This window comes from Geotrypetes seraphini, chromosome 3 (assembly GCF_902459505.1).
Source record: "Geotrypetes seraphini chromosome 3, aGeoSer1.1, whole genome shotgun sequence".
Lineage (NCBI taxonomy): Eukaryota > Metazoa > Chordata > Amphibia > Gymnophiona > Dermophiidae > Geotrypetes > Geotrypetes seraphini.
The window spans coordinates 351,747,078-351,769,828 of record NC_047086.1 but is presented as its reverse complement, the minus strand read 5'-3'; the positions used below and the strand labels follow the sequence as shown (position 1 = coordinate 351,769,828).

Sequence of the window (22,751 nt, the reverse complement as noted above, 5' to 3'; positions counted from 1 at the left end):
TCCCCGCTCTCACCGACCCTTTTCAATATCTACCTCATCTCATTGGGACACCTATTACAGAGCTTAAATCTCACCTTCCACATTTATGCTGACGATATCACTGTCGTACTTCCATTATCCGATATTTCTCCGAGTTTCATCACTTACCTATCCAATATCCTAAACCAAATAGAACTCTGGATGAAGGCCTACAAACTCAAACTGAACACAGAAAAAACCAAATTTTTCCTAGCCTCTCCCAACGAGCAGATAAAAGATAACAAGATCCACATGAATGGCAAAGATTACGAAATTGATCAATCTATTAAAATACTAGGGGTTACCCTTGACAGACACCTAACACTAGAAAAACACACTGATCTAATGTTCAAAAAATGTATCTCTACCCTATGGAAACTTCGCACCATCAAAAAATTCTTCGACTAATCATCCTTTCGTCTACTAGTACAAGCCTCCATCTTGAGTACTCTGGACTACTGCAACATAATATTTTTGGGAGCATACAAAAAGTCCCTCCAAAAGCTAAGATTAATCCAAAACACTGCCGTCCGTCTCATCTTCGGACTCAAGAAATGGGAACACATCTCTCCATACATCCAAAAACTCCACTGGTTACCAGTAGAATCCAGAATTCTTTTCAAGTTTGCCTGCATCAGCTTCAAAGCGATCTTCGGGATGCTACCAACCTACCTAGCTTCCCAATTCCTCACCTACTGCCCAAAAAAGACCTCCCGCAGAACAAACCTCTTTACTTACCCATCCCTGAAATCATGTCACTACAAGAAGTACCTAAACAGAATGCTTTCTTTCCAGGCAGCCCAACTGAATACATGGCTAGCAAAACCAATACCCGAAGCCACATCATACGCGGACTTCAGAAAATCTCTGAAGACCCGCCTCTTTAACACCACTTAAACTCTCCCCCTACCAATTATAAACCACCTCGAAAACCCTCCCCTTCCTTTTCCCCTCCCCCAACGTCTAATGCTTTACCTCTCTTACGCTCATCATATATCTAGCTGTAAACAGCACTGATCCCTAGTAACTGTTCATATTGTATCACCCTATAACTTAGTATAACATCCTGTATCTGATTGTAAACATCCTGTAACTGTACTCTTGTTAATATCTTGAACCTTACTATAATCACCCCAGTACCCACTCACCTTGTACTTTCCTGTATCTTACTGTAAACATCCTGTAACTGTCCTCTTGTTACTATCTTGTACCCTTTGTAAACACCCCAGTACCCTGTACTTCATTATAAACATACTGTAACTGTTTATCGTGTTAATATTTCATACCTTATTGTATCACCCAGTACCTGCTCACTTTGTATTATCCTGTATCCTTCTGTTAACACTGTACTCTCTCTAGACATGACTTCACTGTAAACCGCTTCGAACTTAGGGTATAGCGGTATATAAGAAATAAAAAAAAAATAAAAAAAAAAAGACAATCCAATCAAAGTGGTTTATATAATAATTTGAAAAAAGGAACACTAATTAAAATAGGAGACAGATAGGACAGAAGGTTAAAACATAGAAACCAAAGTGCAAAACCCGCCCTCCCAAAAAAAATGTTGCAAAGGGTATGTGGCTCACCTTGAGTTTAGATTTGGAAAGGCATGTATTAAATCTAAAATCTGTCCTAGAGTCCTAGAGCAAGCTCCAATTGCTAGGCACAGAGAAAGTGGATGTTTTCCTGCTTGTCACGTGAATAGTGATGAAAGCAGATACCATATTTTGGGGTCCTTTTCCTAAGCTGCAGTAAGCACTAACTAAGAGCTTACCCAGCTTAAAAAGGGTTAGCATGGGACACACTGAGGCGCTCTATAGTAAATTTTTCATTTTGCATTCATTTACTGTATGTTAAATATATATATATATATATATATATATTTTCTGGGAAGGGGGTAAGTTTGGGGGTGGAAAGAGGAAGTGACAGTGTACATCAGTTAGTGCATGGAGCATTACAAAGACTAGGGGGCTTTTGATGAAGTTACTAGGAGATACTTTTAAAATTAATAGGAGGAATCTTTTTTTTTTCACTGAGAGAATCGTTATTAAGCTCTGGAACACATTGCCAAAGAATGTGGTAAGAGTGGTTAACATAGCTTTTAAAAAAGGTTTGCACAAGTTCCTGGAGGAAAAGTCCATAGTCTACTATTGAGACAGACATGGGGGTGCCACTGCTTGCCCTGGATCAGTAGCATGGAATGTTACTACTGTTTGGATTTTTGCCAGGTACTTGTGACCTAGATTGACCACTGTGAAGATGGGATACTAGGCTAGATGGTCCATTGGTCTGACCCAGTAAGGTTATTCATATGTTCTTAAGATTAGGTTCTTACCTCGATAATCTTCTTTCTAGTAGAAAGGCATATGAGTCTTGAAGACCCACCCTGTCAGATTTCAATAAGCCTGCTTGCAGGCTCAGACATTTATGTATTTCTGGATGCTGGTGTTTGTTAGCAGACAGATCCAAAGAGTACTGATTTATCTCTTGCTCAATGAGAAAAGTGAGAGACTGAAGAGCTCCATAAGTGTTAGTGCTGGTTGCACGCAGGTAGTTGGCTTGTTCATTTCCATCTTGTTTTCAGTTATGATTACATTGGCATTGACTTGTTGCAGATCAGAACAGAAATGGTTTGGTCAGGGTGAACCCCATATTCTGCCTCTTTATTTCTCTTATAGGAATAGTCAACTGCTTTGATACTGGATCGGTGGAGAGGAAAACGGTGGTGGAATTCAAAAAAAGTGTGGGATAAAAATAGAGGATCTCTAATTAGAAAATGAAGGATGTAAATTAAAGAGCTAAGGCTGGTATTGGATAGACCTGCATGGTCTGTGTTCCATATATGGTGATTCGGTGTAGGATGGGCTGGGGTGGGCATCAATGTGATCTCCATACTGATATGGAACAGGAGGATGTTACTGGCCAGATTCTACGGCAGATGTCCTGCAAACAACGGGATGGTTGGATAGGCTGGAGTGAGCTTGGACGGCAACTTCAGCATCTGGAACCTAGGACAATACCAGATTTTACAGTCTTTGCCCAGAAATATCAAAGAAGAGACAAGTTCATTAATCATGTATTTTTTAATGGGTATAACTTATGGGCACAATGGATGGGCAGTTCAAGTCTTTATCTGCCGTCATGTACTATATTACTATGCTACTATAATACAAACTGAGGAGATGGGGCACAGCCCAGAGATGCAGGAGGCAGAATGGAGAGAAAAATGTAGATGATGCCTTCTACAAACTTGCAAGTAAAGGAGAATATCCTACTGATTCAAGACATATGCCTTTCTACTAGAAAGAAGATTATCAAGATAAGAACCTAATCTTCCCATGCTGGTCTTCCCTAGAGCTCTCTGAGGTATTGGAGCAGGACCACAGGATATCCCCTTCATTTATGCAGGAGCAGCAGCAGCAATGGGAGATTGGTTTTCTATGAACATGATCTGTGCAAGACACATCAACAATGATTCTAGCTTGGTGCTCAGAATGTTACCAGTCCATAAACTCCTGTGCCTTAAGGGCAGGTCAGACAGGATATTGGTGCTGAGGTAGAGGGCTGCTTGTGAGATGTTGCTGTCAGGATGGAGGAGGCAGTGCCCATTTCAGCACAGCACCCCTAAACATTTGCACACTTCACCTGGTGGGAAATCCAGGCCTAATCAAAGTCCACATTGGGCTTTATGGTATCCCACTAATTCTAATACAAAAAACTCCTTAGCATGTCATTGAGGGGTAGTTAAGCTTTTATGTTACAAAAGAAATGTAAATCAAGTTGCTAATATGTTATGGTGCTTCTATGGATGTATTTGCATGTGATGCAGCTCATTTGATATGATGCATCTCATTTGCATCATATTTGCATATGATACAGCTCATTAATATTTTAAACACAGCAGAATGTATTAAAGCCCTGTTAACATTAATGCAGACTAATGCAAACATGTGCTATGGCTACTGTGACTTTTATGTGTGTTGAAAACTTATTCATGCTGCGTTAATCTTAATATGTTAGTATTAACATATTAAGATTAATGTAGGTTTACATGCCATTAACCAACTATTGGTTTTGCAATTCATATAGTTTTACAATGTTATTCTCTAAATTAGTGCCCAAGCCTCAGCCTTTGATCAAATCCTTGTAACAAATAAAATTCCACTTGTGTTTTAAAAATATCAGCATTATTTTAAGGTTTTCTGCTAGACTCACAGTTGAGCAACATATAAATGATGCAGCTATGTTTTGATAAGTACATATAAATCTTTGCACATATTTAAGATATATGAATTATATTCTCTTCACAAGGGAAAGGTCGTTTCTTTCTGATAACTGAGAGAAGCATTTTGATAAAAATTTACATCAGCAGACATGGTATTACACTGGAGAACAGCAAAGTAACCAAGATGAGATTTACACTTTATGGAGGTTGATTTTTATGACTAACGCCATGACTGAGTGCTTGAGTTATGCCCATTCATAGGATAAAACTCATCAAGACATTTTCTTCTTTTACATTGCGTACATTAGCAACTGAAGACTTGTACACGGTGCAGGCAAATTTTATTTGGACAAATAAATCTTAACTAAAAACCTTTTACCAGGCAGGGGACCCAACACGGTCCGTGTTTCGGACAACCTTCATCAGGGGTCCATGGTGATAAAGGAAAAATGTCACAAAAAAAAGTACTGTGACGAACTTGCATTGCATTTTGGCGATTCACTGGTGTGCTACCAAACGCTATTTTTTCCAGGCTTCTTCTTTTTTTTGTGACATTTTTCCTTTTTTCCTTTATCACCATGGACCCCTGATGAAGGTTGTCCGAAACACGGACCGTGTTGGGTCCCCTGCCTGGTAAAAGGTTTTTAGTTAAGATTTATTTGTCCAAATAAAATTTGCCTGTACCGTGTACAAGTCTGCAGTTTTTTTGGTTTGTTTGCTCTGGTTTGTTTTTTCACTGCAGACGAAGTTGGACTTTTGGTTCTTTTTCTGGTTTGTTGCTGTACATTAGCAACTTCAATATTAGAAGATTTTAGTTTGCATCTGGATAATGACACATAAGTTGCCGAATTGTGGGAGCTGTCAGTGATGGGTTATAATCAACTTGTTTCAATAGAAATTTATAATGGAGGTAACAATCCTGATTTGATGTTTGGTCTTCTGGTGAGTGCATAGGTGCCCAGTATAAGAGGCTATGTCTCACTGGATGCTCCAGGTGTCAGCATCACTCTTCCAGGTCCAGCACCTCTCTTCCCCCTCCATCCCAGTTCCGTCTCTCACCTTTCCTTCCCTCGCCTTCCTCCTCCCACTCCCCCCCCCTTCCTAGCTCCAGTGTCTGTTTTTTTCTCCCCCTCCCCTTGGTCCCTCTCACTTTGTCCTCACTACCGGTAGTAGCATTGCCTCCACTAACCCAGCCTGCCTTGGGGCTGTGGGCTTTCCATAGAAGACGTCCCACCTTCATGGATGCAAGACATTGTGTCAGAGAGGATGGGCTGTATCCTAGGGAAGGCTCGAATCCCCAAAGCAGCAAAGAAGGAAATAAGGTAGGAGAACATGCGGGGATGCTGGAAATGAAAAAGGAAGGGAGGATGAAAGGGAACAGACGCTGGACCTGCAAGAGAGAAGGAGGTGCTGCTTTACTGATAGAGGGGGAGAAAAAGACAGACAGAAGTGATGGAGCCAGGAGTTGGAGGGAGAGGGGTAGATGTTATACCAGTTGGGGGTAGGAGTAGTAGAAGGGAAGGAGGGAGAGACAGACTGGAGGAGAGGAAGAGAGTGAGGAGGCCCTGGGAAAGGCATTGGACCCAAGAGGGAGATATAGTGGGCTAGGGGGAGGAAGAGAAAAGGAGAGAGACAAGGGCCCCAAGGAAGGGAAAAGAAGATATTGGAAGGAGCATAGAGACAGTGACACAGAAGAGCAATTCATGAAAGAAAGTAAATAGGGACACACAGGGACAATGTTGGACATGGGGAAGGAATCGGACTTAGAATGGACATGAAGGACAAGTCAAGATTGGGCGGAGAGAATAGATGCTTAAAGAAGGGGAGGATAAGGCCACTGAAAGTGCAGATGCTGAACATGGGAGCAGTGATGGAGGAATAGGGATACAGAGGGAAAATGGAGCGAGAGAAGAAAACAGGAGACAGGAGACCCTGCAAAGACAGGAAAAAGAAGAGACACCAGGAAAAACAAAATGCTCAGGCAACAAAGTAGAAATAAGTATTTTATACTGAGTTTATTAATTAGAGTACCTTATTTCCTTGATTCTAAGACACACATTTTTATTCATTTTAATGTGTATGAAAAGTAGATGCAGCTTATATTCAATGACTTCTTAGAATCGAGGACAAAAATGATAAATCGCATGGCCTCGGGGGCTGATTAAATGGAAATCTACAGTATTTGGCACACTCCTTAATAGTTTACTTTCATAACACCGTACTTCTTATATCAGTACCATGTTTTTCATTCTTGCAAAAATGGGGCTATGTCTTAGAATGAAGGATTTATTCTTTCACTTTTGCAAAAGGGAGGGTGTGTCTTAGAACAGAAGAAATACAGTATAGGGCTCATAATTTTTTTAAAAAAGTCTACAAAGTGGCCTAAAAAGTATGGGTACTTGTATGGGTACTTGTACGATCAAAAAGCCTGATCGTCCAAGTACCCATAACCAAAGCTGGTTTTAGACGTATCTAAAACCAGCTTAGGCCTTTCCCCTTTCTCTAAACACCCTGTGGGCGGGCTTGAGGCGCCTGGGCCAATCAGACCCTAAGGCCCGCCATTCTGAGGATGGCGGGCCTGCCGGATGGATGTGCTTGGGACCTGTCCATCTGGCCAACATTCTTAAGGTACGGGGGAGTGGGTGGGTCTTGTGGGTGGGTGGGGGGCGTTCATGGGGCTGATCAGGGGTGCGGGGTGGCCAGACATGGGGGACTGAGTTGGGGCAGGAGGGCTTGGGGTCCCTCCTGCCTATATTTTAGTTGGGGGCAGGGGGTCGCCGGAGCAGGAAAGCTTGGGCTCCCTCCTTCCCCGATTGTGTCGGGAAGGGTGGGGAGTTACTGGGCAGGAGAGCCTGGGCTCCCTCCTGCCCGATTTGATCGGGGGAGGGGGGTGGATCGGGACAGGAGAGATTGGCTTTCTCTCCTGCCATGATCGTTGCTGGGGGGGTGTGGAATTATGTAATCGGTGTTCTTTTTGACAGACACCTGTTACAGAATCCAGCTTTTAGGCAAAGGACTGGCGGGCCATTATCAAAAAAAACCTCCTTTTGGACGTTTTTTTTAGGTCCTAGGCCAAAAGGGAACTTAGACTTTTTTTTATTATGCCCCTTTCAGTCATCTTTTGGAAATGCATATCTCTAGTATTTCAGTTTCTATTTCTCTATTATTGTTGTGTGCAGAGTCTGACTTCCTGCAGTTTCCAGTTGTTTCTTGCCTTCATACCTCTTACTGATATGTGGTCCCTTATTTCATATTTCTTGAGGGTCTACCTGGGTTTTGTGTATGTGACTAAGGTAGTGATTCCTAAACTGTTTACAATGGTGGTACCCCTAAAATATTTTTTTATGCACAGAGAAACCCTCAATTTATGTAAACATATATACCGTATATATGTTCATTCAAAGAGATTCTACTATCTAAGTTCTTGAAGAACCCCTGAAAAGAGTTTAAGCATCCCTAGGGCTCCGCAGAACCCAGTTTAGGAATCACTGCACTAAGGTGTGGTATTCTACTAGCATGTAATGCCTGTGTAGAGATCTTATTTATTTATTTTAAAATTTGCAGTCGTAAGAACATAAGAATTGCCAAGAATTGGGTCAGACTGAAGGTATCCTGTATCCTGTTTCCAATAGTGGACAATCCAGGTCACAAAATCTTGGCAAGATCCTAAGGAGTAAAAGAGATTTTATGCTGTTATCCTAGGAATAAGCAGTGGATTTTCCCCAAGCCATCTCAATAATGGCTTATGGAATTTCGTTTTAGGAAATTATCTAAACCTTTTTTAAACATAGCTATGCTAACTCATTTCACCATATTCTCCGGCAACAAATTTCAGAGTTTAATTACATGTTGTGTGAAGAAATGTTTTCTCTGGTTTGTTTTAAATCTACTACTTAGTAGCTTCATCTCATGCCCTCTAGACCTGGTATTTTTGGAAAGAGTAAACAAACGATTCACATCTACCCTTTCCACTCCACTCCACTCAGTATTTCATAGACCTCTATCATATCTCCCCTGAGCCATCTCTTCTCCAAGCTGAAAAGTCCTAGCCGCTTTAGCCTTTCCTCATAGGGAAATTGTCCCATCCCTTTTATCATTTTTGTCAGACTTCTCTGTACCTTTTCTAACTCTGCTATATCTTTTTTGAGATATGGCGGCCAGAATTGCACACAATAATCGAGGTGCAGCTGTACTATAGAGTGATACAAAGCCATTATAACATTTTCATCTTATTTTCCATTCCTTTCCTGATAATTTCTAGCATTCTATTTGCTTTCTTAGCCACTGCCGCACGCTGTGCTGAGGGTTTCAACGTATCTTCAATGATGTCACCTAATTCCTTTTCCTGGGCAGTGACTCCTGACTTGAAACTCTGCATCACATAGCTATAGTTTATGTTCCTCTTTCTCACATGCTTCACTTTGCACTTGCTCTCATTAAACGTCATCTGCCATTTTGACACCTAGTCTCACAAGGTTTACATTGTACAAAATTTAAAATATAAGTAAAAATGGGGGAACGACAATACAAATTACAAGATATTACTGATGAGACATGCTACAAAAGGGAAATGGTTGCGATATATTTCATAAAAATAAAAAGAAGGGGGAATGGCAAGTACAAAAGGGAGAAAGGAGATGTCTGATATATGGCCTTTGTCTGAGTCTCGTATGCATTTGTTCCTATGTATAAATCTTGTAGACATCTTTAAAGAGAGGTTTTGAGGCTGGATTTGAACTTACTGGAGTTAGACTCCTGTCTAAGGGCCAAAGGGAGGGCTTTCCATAATTTGGGTGCAACTACTGAATAAATAGTCTTGTTTGTTGTATTGTAGAATAATTGTCGAATGGAAGGGACTGTTAGAAGATGTTGGATATTACCTATTAATTTCCTAAAAGTTTGTCAAATTCCTTTACATAAAGATTTGCATTAACTGCCATGGAAAAAAATTCAAGGTTTTTCTTTTTTATCACTTTACCTCTTTGGGACTTTCTAGGGATAATTCCCTGTTGCTGAAGAAGGCTTTTTTGTTATCTCGTAAATGTATCCTCTTGTTATGGAGGCAGGCCGAGGTGCCTACCCTCACAATGTGGAAAAATGAACTGTTTACTTTGCTGAAGTATGAATATTTGGATACTAAGAAAGGTGGCCCTGGTCAATGGAGGAAATTCCGAGCGGTTTGGGCTCCGGCCTGGGACAATTTGTCTCCGGGTTCCCGAAGTGCCCTTCTGAATTTCTGACACTGGAGTGCTTGGGGGGCGCGGGGTGGGGTTTGGGGGGTGGGTTATTCTTGGCATTTGCTGAGTATCTTTTGTCTCCGCGCAGAAACCACGCGGTAGACCCTCTAGTCTGATGTTTTGATTTGTTCCTGGTTCTTTGTACTCAGATTGAGGTTTCCTTCTTTGTATTCTTCTTAATAAAAGAAAATTTAAACTAAAAAAAAAAAAATTCCACTGAAAAGGGGAAAGGGGGCAAATCTAAATATTTGCAAAACAAACCCCTACTTTTACATACACCCTTGGTGTTGGTTGAGATGTGTTGTGATGAAATTCAAGACCATGTTTTGTAAGAGTTTAATGACACCAGTGCTTCATTTTGTGTTTGGATAGAGAAGAAGAACTGAAGTATCTGCAATTTCTTCAAGACATCACGAATGACATTTTGGTGGGGCGTTATAGCACCAGCATGTAAGTACATGAGGTTTCTTTTGGTAATTCACATATAGAATGGAATTAAGACAAACTGTGATGCATGCCAACCAAGTGGGCGCTAGTGCAGTTTGTCTTAAGAATGGCCCTTCATTGGATTTCATCTAAGTGTCTCACTTCCGGTTCACCACACAATTGTTTCCCACGTATTCACCTTTATAAGACCCCCAGGGACCCCTGAAGAAGACTTTTTGTCGAAACGCGGACCGTGCTGGGTCCTGTATCCCCAGCAGACTAGGACCTTTAAGGCTTTTATGTGGATGAATTTATTTTTATGTGGATGAAATTATTTTATGTGGATGATTTCAGTGTACCTTTGGAACTTTGACACTTTCAAATAAAGTCCATTTAGGAACATCGTCATTCCACAGAGTTTTTTTGGTTTCATCTAAGTTACTCAGAAAGGTACATACATATATACCCCCAGATTCTATAAGTGGTGCTTTGAATTGCATGCACCAATGTGGTCATGTAATTTAATTGATTAACAAGCTAATCAGCACTGATACTTGGCCAATAACAAGCAATTTTACGCACTAATTAGAATTTATGCATGCATCTTTTTAGGCATATTCTATAAAGAGGTGCACTGAAATTCTAGTGCGTGGAACCATAAAGGGGGCGTGGCCATGGGAGGGACATGGGCAGGTTATGGGCATTCCAAAAATGTACGTGCACCGTTATAGAATACACCTGATCCACACCTAAGTGAGGTGTGAGGATTTATACCAGGTTTTATCTGGTGTAAATGGTTGTGCCTAAATTTAGTCACGAGTCTCAAAACTAAGAGCTATTCTATAAACTGTGCCAGATTTTTTTTCTGCACTGATTTTTTTGGGGTGCCTTGTATAGAATCTTCCCCATATTGGACTCATGGCAACAAACACCAAACAATACACAAGCGTGAGCAATGTGAGCAAAACTTCAGTAAAAAAAGCTGCAGTCTAATTTGTGCAATCAGACCCTTTCCTGCAGAAGAGAAAGGATGTGATTGAGGTATTCAAATACTCCAGAGACATAAATAATGAACAAGTGGTTTTCAGTGGAACTCTGTTTTAGAATGGGGTTATGAGCCATGCAAATGGTAACTCTTAGTTTTACTTTTTGGTGGGCGAATTTATGCTTATGCTACAAGTATGAAAAAATGAACACTGACATGTTGGGACATAATAAGTTATTCAGATTAGTTTGGGGTCCATTGACGTCTTTTGTTACTTCGATATAGTTGTCTCTTATCTTTAATTTTCTGTGGATTTGCACACACACCCAGGGAAGGGTGGGAGCTATCTCTTTTGGTTTTGTTTTATTCCTTGATTGGATGTATTGGAAGGAAGGGGGGGAGTTATTCTTTCTGTATTGCTATTGATTGATTATAAGTGCTTACTCTGATTATTAATGTATGTATAATGTTCTGCACTTTTTATTAGCCTTGAAAACTTAATAAAGATTATTAAAAAAAAAAAAAAAGTTCTCGGAAATATTTCAGATTTTACCAAGTTATCTGATTCTAGACTGGAGATTTTTTAAGATAGTTCTGGTTTTCAAGACACCACACAGCTTTGGGAAGAATTTGTAATCATTGAAATGTCATCCTTCATCAGGAACAAGGTTCTACCAGTATTATCCAAAAGATGGTAACATTCCACAGCATACAAAATCAGCAGCTGCTATAACTTTGTTGGGGAGGCTGCTTTTATTTGTTATGTGGAAGGGATAAAGAGGGATTCATATTCAGCTCACAGTAGCCAGCATGTTTGAAAATGCCAGCTAGCACTTGTAAAAAGTCACTGGGTCTACTGAGCCGATATCCGGATACCAGCTCGCACTGAATATCCAATCAATGTTGACCAGCAGTGCTACCTGGTTAGTGACAATATTCAAACCACTAACCATATACAGTAGCTGACTGGATAAAACAGCCTTTTTAACTATATCCAGTTACAGTCTGGATAATAGTTACAAAAAACAGAGAAAGACTCCACAAGAAGCCAGTACAAGAAAACAGCAGGGTCGATGAAAAAGCAAGTCAATCAACGATATTCATAAAGTTCTTTATTACAAAATTTCAGCACACAAGACTTGACATGGCTTAAGAAAGCCTGTCTTAGGTTTAATTTTGGCTTAAGAAAGCCTGCCTTAAGAGTCTAGTAAAATAGCATATCTATATTGAAGTAACAAATGTCCTATATAGCAGCAGCTCAAATCAATATCAATAAAGCACCGTGAATTTCGTTTGTAATTCTTTATTCATTTTCCGACTTACAATAAGTGTGACAAATGTCCAAACAAATTGACAATAAATACATCACTTAATAATCATCAACGGTACAAATCATATGTTCTTATCACCCACCTTTCCCACCCTTTCCTATCATATAATCAAATACCTTGTACAATATGTAATAGTAAAATTACCCCCCCCCCCCACCCCTCATTATTGAACTTGTAAATTTAAGGGAAACAATGAATTTCACCATGAATTTCACCAGACTGCCAAGCCAAAACCTTTCTGCAATCTTGTGTGCTGAAATTTTGTAATAAAGAATTTTATGAACATCGCTGGTTGACCTGCTTTTTCGTCAACCCTGCTGTTTTCTTGTAGTCTGAATAGTGCCATTAATCAGATAACCTCCAGCTCTGCTCATGGACCATGTCAATACTGTCCAGATAGGACCAAGGTGATCCGAGAGAATATTCCATGGTACTACCCAATAGTGCAGGGGTAGACAATTTCGGTCCTCGAAAGCCACGGGCAGGTCAGGTTTTCAGGATATCCACAATGAATATATATGAGATGGATATGCATGCACTGCTTCCTTGTGGTGCAAATCTATCTCATGCATATTTATTGTCGATAACCTGAAAACCTGATCTGCCCGTGGATCTTGAGGACTGGAATTGCCTACTCCTGCAATAGTGCACTGAAAACATCCCACTCACAGGTACTTCTCTGGTTAACAGCACCTGCTAATCAGATAAGTATCTTTGAATATTAGCCAGGGAGATGACAGGATGTCAGATACATAAAATACATTTGAATTTCTATGGCATGATGCAGACTTTCAAAGTATTTTACAATCCTTTAGCATGTTTTACAATTAAAAATACCATTTTCTATTAACTCACAATGTTTTAAAATTGTTATTCCTCGTTTAGGGCAATAGATGGTGTATTTAGAGTGCATATGGAAAGCAGAAGGCATGACCTTGATGAGGTAAGCAGATATAGAGCAGTTATTAATCTGGAAAACAGAATACTTTTACTTCAGTTTAAAATTGAATATTTATAGCTTGGACTTCAGCACATTTGAAGTGCAGTGAATAATAGTATACACCAATGTTTTGGATAAACCTGCTGCTATGTCATATTCCTGTGAGGCCTTGCTGATATAGAGGCCTAGTGCTGTGAGGCCTTGCAGATATAGAGGCCTACCTATTCTCCTTCCTCTTTAGGCTTGAATTTATAAGCACATTGCTTTGGGGCAAGAAATGTTCGTTGATATAATCATACCTCTCATCTTTTGAGTTTAAAAAAAACAGGCTGGAGCATTGAATATTGGAAACCACTTCGTAACGGTTTGGAGTAAGTCAGTATTTTCAAGTTTCATAAAAAATAGTGAAAAATAATTGCATTACTTAGGCTTTTAAAAATTATTTTTATTGATCTGCCAATAAGCTCAAACAGTATGTAAACCAACTTCTAGAGGAACTAGGCAAACACCTAGACTTAGCCGAGAAGATGGGAAAAGGGGAACATAAGTTATTTGATGAGGCCAGAGCCAAGGCCAACTTAAACACTGGTAGGCCAAGCAAGCTTGTGTATCTGACTGTTCTTCCACTCACACAAAACTCCAGAACACACCATGGAATAAAACTTAAAACTGGAACGTTACTTTACTATCAGTGGATGAAGCACAGATCACAGAATAACATGACAAGTTGTCAACTTATGAACAGTGCATAGGATATCGTCTCCTCCTTAAATGTATAAATTACAAAAACATATAGGCTGATGCTATTAACACAAATGGTAATTGCAGTTCAGTAAGATGATATTATATATTCAATAAATATTAACTTCATACATGACCTTTTAGAATCCCTGTAGACTAAGTTATTGTACCAGTTTGTGTATGGGATTAGCCTCCTGTTTGTGGGCCTCAGAGATGATACAACCTCATGCTGTGTGATATTAATTACATATTAACATAGTAGATGACGGCAGATAACGACCCGAATGGTCCATCCAGTCTGCCCAATGTGATTTAATTTTAATTTTTTCTTCTTAACTATTTCTGGGCAAGAATCCAAAGCTCTACCCAGTACTATGCTTGGGTTCCAACTGCTGAAATCTCCATCAAAACTCACTCCAGCCCATATACACCCTCCTAGCCCATCCTCAACCAAAAGGCCATGGGACAGATCATGTGACTAGTTCAATGAAAGCCAGCTCCTTATACAGTCCAGGCCACAGTATAAATTGATGACACTAGTTTTTAGGATGTTGAATAGAAAGGTTCTGGACTATGTTAAGCAGACATTGAAGCTTTACCACCAGATTCATTCATTGCAGATCTCTAGGGCAGTGGTCCCCAACCCTGTCCTGGAGGACAACCAGCCAGTCAGGTTTTCAGGATAGCCCTAATGAATCTGAATTTTTGGTGTGGATTTAGCTGAACTGTGATTACTATGATATAATTCAAGGATGGTTGATCCTTCCTCTGGTTTTGAGGTTGTTCCAAGGGTGTTATATTAGTGTGTGATGTACTGTAACCAAAATGTTAAGTTTGCTGTCATGAACTATTGTGAATGTTTTTATTGTTAACCGCTTAGTTATAGGCGGTCTATATATTTTAGAAATAAATACATCTCCATTATATGCAAATCTCTCTCATGCATATTCATTAGGGCTATCCCAAAAACCCGACTGGCTGGTCATCCTCCAGGACAGGGTTGGGAACCACTGCTCTAGAGTAAAACATTTAATGATGCCTATGCAGCTACTAGCCAAAGCACAATGTCTGTTGTTGGACCCTCAGGCTGGAATAAACTTCCAAGGGTTTTATGTCTGCTGATATAGTTTGATATATTCAAAAAGAAGTTGAAAACCTATTTATTTGCTTTGGCATATATCTGAGAGACTGGTTGGTTGTTGATGGATAGATACTGATGTTTTATTGCTTTGATATTATGTTTTTATTTGATTTGATTTTATGTTTTTATGTTACTCATGTAGTAGTAAACAGAAAAGATTATGGAGCCTGCAAATTCTCCAAAAATCCCTTGAGATTTAGGGCTACTTTTATGAAGGCGCGTTAAGGCCTTAACGCGCAGAATAGCACACGCTAAAATGCCCCGCGTGCTAGCTGCTACCGCCTCCTCTTGAGCAGGCAGTAGTTTTTTGGCTAGCACGTGCTAATCCGGTGCTTGCGCTAAAAATGCTAGCACACCTTCGTAAAGGAGCCCTTAGACTATCCACGGAAACATTTGCTTGTTAAGGGGAGTGTGTGGTGCAGTGGTTAGAGCTACAGCCCTAGCACCCTGGGGTTGTGGGTTCAAATCCTGCCCTGCTCCTATTGACCCTGGGCAAGTCACTTAATCCCTCAGTGCCCCAGGTACATTAGATAGAGTGTGAGCCCACCGGAACAGATAGGGAAAAATGCTTGAGTACCTGAATAATTTGTAATCCACATAGAATTGTAGGATATGCAGAATATAAATAATTTAAAAAAAAATAATGTTTCATCCCTCTCTAATGAGAGGGAACAAAAAAGGCTTTATTAATCAAAGGTTTTGCCTCCTATTTGATATATTTAAGAAATATCCAAACCCCCCAAAGATATATACTGGAGCTGTTACTGGAACTTAAGAGAAATTCAAAACTTTCAAATGCAGAGCTCTTGTACAGTTCTGTGAGATCTCGGTTTTTTCCGATGAACTGCATTCTTTTCGTGAATAAGTCCAGATAGAACTGTTGATACTTTTTCAAGCTTCTGCTCCACCAGTGCAACTAGTACACCTTACAAATTCCCAACTCTACTCTGAGATTGCACAGAAGCATGTGACTCCATATAAACTTTCACTAGTAAGACATTTTTAAAAGAATCAAGGTAAATTGATCTAGTTTCACTAAATTTCTCCTTGGATGAGGTTATATCCTATGTCAGATTTGGGATTCATGTTGACTCAAGGCCTCATGGATGTAAAAACTACCGACATTGATAAAGACATGGCACCTCTCTTTAGTATCAGTCAGGTTTTACTTCTGAATGATCCAGAACAGCAAGTTAATAAGGGGCACGCCATTCCACTGGATACGAAGTCCACAGTGATCCTCTGGAGAAAGTTGAACCTCTGGCTCAGGACAGGGATATCTCCTTGCCTCCCCCACCCCCTTACAATGAGTTTTCTTCCTCCATTTACCAAGATAGTAAACAAGGTACAGTACTCTGTAATAGAAGTCTGTTGGGTCAAGCCTACAGAGAGTTGGAGGATAACTATTGAATCCAGTTATGTTAAAGAGGAAGAGCAAATTAAAAGAAGAAATAAATCCTCAAGAGGAATAAAGAAGCAAAGTGTCCAAAAGACAGGTCTACTCTGGAGTGCTCTTCTCGTGCATTCAATCAGGACATCAGGTTTTCCAGACCACCGGAGTATTGTATTTGATAATACAAACACTTAGGTCTTGCTTTTTTCCTAACAAAAAAACCCAGAAAAAAGTGTGTGTGTGGGGAGGGGGGGGGGAATAGGAAGGAATATAATGATCTTTCATGATTAAACTTTACTAAGCAATTAGGTTTGGTTTTTAATGACTGCATTAACTAAAGGATATAAAACCAAAATGAATGAAGGAGGAAACCTACTCCTCCAACAAATTCCTCTTTGCTTACAGCCGAACAGCAAGAACTATTAATCCTCTTATATTTTTGTTTAATTTATAAAAACTTAGCAAAACTTAGTGATAAGGAGCTGCTCTTTCTTCAGTGCATTAGCATCACTCTTAGTAAAATGGCAGTTCACTTAAACATTTGAAGACTTGATTTAAATTATCATATAAGATCACAATGTGTGCTGAAACCTAGCAACTAAAAAATAAAAAGCGTTTGCTTAAGATAAGAAGCAAAACCATGTCAGCACATTAAAGAACAACGCTGTTTAAAAGAGTGATTTTGATTAAAAGGGAAATATTTAATAAGTACGATCACATTGTACAGTGATGTTAAGCCTTGAATAGCAAAATACTCATGTAAAGTGAATTCTGAAACATTCAGAAATGTTCAGTGAAATCATAAACAAGAATATGCAAATATGAACAGAGAATTTAAAAAGAGGTTGAAAAGTTAGAGAGATGCTACATATTGCAGAACCAGCACATAAACTGAGCTTCATACAGCTTATAAAATGACAGTTTCTGTTCTTCACTTAGCAGATTATCAGCAGAGAGTTGAACTTGTACCCTGGTATGACAGTGTCCCATTGGTTATCTTTCTTCCACCAGGTCTCAGAGATTACCGTATTTTCACTCATACACCGCGCATCCGTGTAAAACGCGCACACGGGTATAGCGCGCGGGGAACACAAATTTATGTAAAGAAATTTTTATATACCGCGCACACCCATATACCGCGCATGCCGCCCCGACTCTCCCGTCGCCGCCCGACTCTCCTTTCGCCTGCCCCGATTCTCCTCTGGCCACCCCGACTCTCCTTTCGCCCGCCCCGACTCTCCTCTCCCCCTTGAAGTCCTGTTCCCACCCTGAAAGCCTGATGCCCCCCCCCGACGTCCGATTCACCCCCCCCCCCGCAGGACCGCTCGCACCCCCACCCCGAAGGACCACTCGCACTCGCACCCCGAAGGACCGCTCGCACCCCCACAGCCTCCCCACCCCCCCATCATGAAGAAGCTCCTACCGTTGTCCTGCTGCTTTCTCTGCCGGCGGTCCCGGCCCTTCTGTGAGCCCTGCGTCTGCTGCTTCCTCTTCCGGCGGTCCCGGCCCTTCTGTGAGCCCTGCGCCTGCGCTGCTTCCTCTTCCGGCGGTCCCGCCCTTTCTCTGACGTCAGAGAAACAATGTTTGCCATATCTGTTTACAATTTGCTCAGCAGTTGGCATGGATAATTTGCAATTTTTTAAAAAATTATTTATCAATTTTTTTTACATCAAACAAGCAAGCATAATCAAAATACTTGAATATAGATTCACAAGCAAAATAGGTAAATTCTACAAAGTGGGAAATCCCACACACACACACTAATAAGAAAACAATTAACAATTTATTTTAGTCCACAATCAAAATAGCAACCAAAGAAAAAAAATAGAAGAAAATCTACTTAAATATTAACTCATGGGGACGATAAGGAAGCAGAAACCCAGTTGCCAGTTCATATTACTCTATTGGAAGAGCTATAGGACCACTTTCTTTAGCCACGATAAATACAAACAATTGTTTGGGTTAAAAAAAGAAAGAAAATTTTTACCACCATGACAGACAGCATCTTGCCAGAAATTTCAAAATAAATGTGGCACCTAGAGCCAGGACTCTGGGCTTGTAAGCCAAAAGTCCCTGCTTCTCTTTTGTGTCACTTGTGAGATATCAGGAAAAATACGTATTGTTGAACCCATAAATTGAGCATTTATATATCTGAAACAAGTTCTAAGAACTAAGGGATCCTTTTACCAAGGCACGCTAGCCATTTTAGTACGTGCTAAATGCTAACGCATCCATTATAGTCTATGGACGCTTTAGCGTTTAGTGTGCGCTAAAACGGCTAGCATGCCTTAGTAAAAGGACCTCTAAATCTCTATTGATCTCTAGAACAAAAGTCACCAGTGCTGTCCTTTCTACAATCACTCCCAGAGAATTTTCCAAAAAGTTTGTCAAATCCACTTCACCTCCAGCAGTTTCATTTTTACCAGTTGGGAGTAGAACTAATTGGTTTCGATTTGATGGTGAGATATTGCGCCTTTAATATCAGCAGTAAATTCTCAGTGGGCATCAATAAAACTTCACGCAAATATCTACGAATCATCTCAATAGCTGAAATTACTGGAGACCTAGGAAAATTTCACATTCTCAGATTATTTTTCCCTTTTAAAATGTTCCATAATGTGCAATCTTTTAAATTAACCTGCTCTGTGCTTAAGGAAACCGGGTCTACTGTGGCCTGTATTTCAATCCCTCTATTGGAATGCTCATTCTTCACTTTTCCGGTGATATCTTTCAAAGATACCTTGTTCCGAACCATGCTCTTTTGAGTGACTGTCATCCTTCCCCTGCCTAATTTCTAGTTTAAAAACTGTTCTATCTTCTTTTTAAATTTTGACGCCAGCAGTCTGGTTCCTCCCTGGTTAAGGTGGAGCCCATTTTTGCGGAATAGGCTCCTTCTTACCAAGAATGTCACCCAGTTCCTAACAAATTTAAAATCCTCCTCCCTGTACCATTGCCTCATCTATGCATCGAAATTCCGGAGGTCTGCCTGTCTCTTGGGTCCTGCGTGTGCTAGGGCGCTCAGATCAACACAACATTTATTAACTATTCCTTCTCTAAAAATAATAGGTACCAGGAGATCCACTATTTTCTCAGTCATAGCACCCCAGCTTTGGAACAATTTACCACTATATTTACGCAATGAATCTTCTTTAGAAAAATTCAAGCGCTCCTTAAAAAGCTTTCTGTACAAGGACGCTTTCAAAACATAAAAAGCATAATTTACCAAGTACTAAATCTTTAGTCTTCAATAAGTCTTATGAGTAGGTTGCAAAAATAATTCTTTACTTTACTTTATAGTCTGGTTATGTGCTCCCACCGTATGTGTTCTTCCCTAAATGTTTCTTTTCTTTCCTTAAATATTGTAGTTCATCCTCCTTGCCTTTTGTACCAGTTTGTATTAGAATGTAAATAATTTGTTTACAATGTCTTGTTTTATCCTCCCCATTTTTTTATTTTTTTAAAAATTGTTATACGCATTGAAGTATATGATATTGCGTAGATAACAGATCTTAATAAACTTGAAACTTGTGAGGAATGGCCAAGTGGTAGAACTGCTCTCTCTGTACCGAGGTTGTGAAATCAAATCCCAGGGTTGCTCTTTGTAACATTGGGCAAGTCACTTAATCCTCCATTGCCCCAAGTAAAATAAGTATCATATGCAAACTGCTTTGAGTGTAGTTGTATAATTACAAAAAGGCGATATACAAGTCTAATTCCTTTCGCATTACAGTGGCGTACAAAAAATAAACAGCATCACAGCAGGTAACAGTATAATAAACTTGTATGACAAAAAATAAAATCTTCTTAATATTAAAAATGATGCTCACATGTAATAAAACTGGACACATTGTCAAATCAGGCTCATCATACAAAGAACCTTTGGGATCATTATCCACTTCCTTTGCATAGACAGATCTGGAGAGGAATTCTACAAACCTGAAAGATCTGCCAGATATTTATAGCCTGCTGTATTCTACGTGGTCTCGCAGCCAAGCCCTTTCCCAGAGGGACTGGAACCACAAGTCACTCAATCCTCTGTTCCAAAGTTACGTTAGATAGATTTTGAGCCCACCAGGACAGATAGGGAAAATGCTTTAGTACCCGATTGTAAAATGCTCAGATAACCTTGATAGGCAGTATATAAATACCTAATAAAATGTAAAAAAATAAAATGAGGAAGCATTATTGCCCACACAAGAGGGCATTGGTGCAGATGATTTCAGTGATCTCTCAAAATGAAAAACCCAGAGGAAGAACACCTCAAAGTCAAACTATATAATAGTTCTCCAAGTATGCACTAGGTGAGATACAGAATCCACTCATACAATTATGTAATTATTAATAATAATTTTGTGATGTGTAAGTTGCATAAGTCAGATAAACATGAAGCGATCAATGTTTATTCTCATGCAAGAGCTCAAGGCTCAATACAGCACACCATCACAGGATCTTCCCAGGTGCATAAGTAATAATAGTGCAGTGTAAAAAACACTCAAATGATAATGTGAACAAATGAGTGGAGACCAATCTGACAAGTGCTCCAACATTGCACACTAAGTAGTACAATAATCAAAATAACTTATCTTGTGCTGGAAAAAACGGCTAATATGCTGCCGTATGTGAGCTTTTCTCAATCGCCCTGGAAAAGAGAAATATTTGCAGCTCCCGGTTCTACTGAGCTCGGTTTCAGGACCACCTTATCTGCTGTCTATTTCTATGTTTCTATTCACAAAGAAAGGTAGGGGAGGGTCTTTGGGGTGGGCAGACTGGATGGGCCGTGGCCCTTATCTGCCGTCTATTTCTATGTTTCTATTCACCTCTTCGTCAGGATCCTCCAAACTGCTGCTGTAATAATAACTCCAAATTTTATGAAAAAGAATTTTCAGCAGAGTGAAACTTGCATACTCTGCTGATAAGACTTTTTCATAAAACTTGGAGTTACGTATTATTACAGCAATGGTTTGGAGGTTCCTGAAGAAGGGGCAGTCTTGAAACCGAGTTCAGTAGAACCAGGAGCTGCAAATATTTCTCTTTTAGCTAGTCTTTTTTTGCCATCTTGGATTTTCCCAATTTGAAATTAAGGACTCCTTTTACAAAGGTGCGTTAGGGCCTTAACATGCAGAATAGCGCGTGCTAGCCGCTACCGCCTCCTCGAGCAGGTGGTAGTTTTTCAGCTAGTGCACGCTAATCCAGTGCATGCGCTAAAAACACTAGCGCACCTTTGTAAAAGGAGCCCTAAAGCTTTTATCTGCCTCAAAATACTTCATTTTTGAAAGATGAACACCTCAGAGCAGGATACTTCAAATTCATGCTCTGTTTTTGGTGGATGGCTGTTGGGTGAGCATCTGTGTTCCACATGCCGAGTGAGAGAAGAGGTGGTGTTGGCTTTAGCCCCTCCCATGCAACTTGGGGGTAGGGTTCTAGCACTCAGTCCATCTGAAGACTGTCCAAAATAGGGCCGGAGGCAATGCAAGTGCATCCCTGGTGAAACAGCCAATTTGGCATGGAAAGCTTGCAAAAGCTCTAAGAGCTCTCTAAGCAGGGTTCAAAGGGGCTTATTTAGCCAATAAGTGTTAGGAACCCACCCATGTGACATGTTGGGGGAGAAACTACACAGCTGACACAAAGAGAATTGTTAAACAGGGGCCCCACAGCCTGTGCTCAAGCCTCTGATAAATCAGAAGAGCAAGCTCCCAGGTGAATGGACCCCGAGCTCCTGAAGGAAACTAAACAGGCTGGGCTCCACAGATACTCAGCCTGAAATTGGCCTGGAAGCAGCAGACTGCCCATGCGGGACTTCATCCTCTCCCTGGCAGAGTAAGCCCAAGAAGGGGACCTCCAAGAACCAAATTTATGCCGTAATTTCAAAAACAGATGGCAAAACATAGCCAAAAATAAGAAAAAGAAGCAGAGCAGATCAGAACACACCTTCTGAGTTTGCTTGCAGAAGGAAAAACTGAAGAGGGAGCTGTTCTCCAGTGGAGAAGGGGAATTTGTAGTTTTTATGTGACACCCTTCTGTAAAGTTTGCGACTGAGGGGAAGTAATAACTAATGAATGGAATCCCATGTCTTTGCTAGAAGTTGCTGGACTAGCACAACAGTCTCATTTTCTTCTGTGACTCCCCCCCCCCCCCCAAATCCAGAATTGGAAATTAGTGGGCTGAGCCTTACTTTCAATGTCTTCTATTTTCATGATACAGCCATACACCACTCACCTGAAATCTTCAGCTTGTTTCCATAGCTCTTGCTCTCTTTATGCTTGTTGCACCTCATGATATTCTAATTTTTTGATTCTTCCTCCCAGTTCTGCTAA

The 22,751-nt window shown here is 40.2% G+C and overlaps 1 protein-coding gene across 4 annotated transcripts in view; it reads left to right on the top strand.

The window, feature by feature from the left end:
• The window catches only part of LOC117356863 (spermatogenesis-associated protein 7-like), a 131,130-nt gene that overhangs the window by 105,412 nt on the left and 2,967 nt on the right, over positions 1–22,751 (top strand). For all 4 annotated transcript variants that reach the window (XM_033936681.1, XM_033936680.1, XM_033936679.1 and 1 more), the window contains 2 exons: positions 9,853–9,930; positions 13,108–13,165. In XM_033936681.1, coding sequence (XP_033792572.1) covers positions 9,853–9,930; positions 13,108–13,165 — 136 coding nt within the window. The remainder of the gene's footprint in view (positions 1–9,852; positions 9,931–13,107; positions 13,166–22,751) is intronic.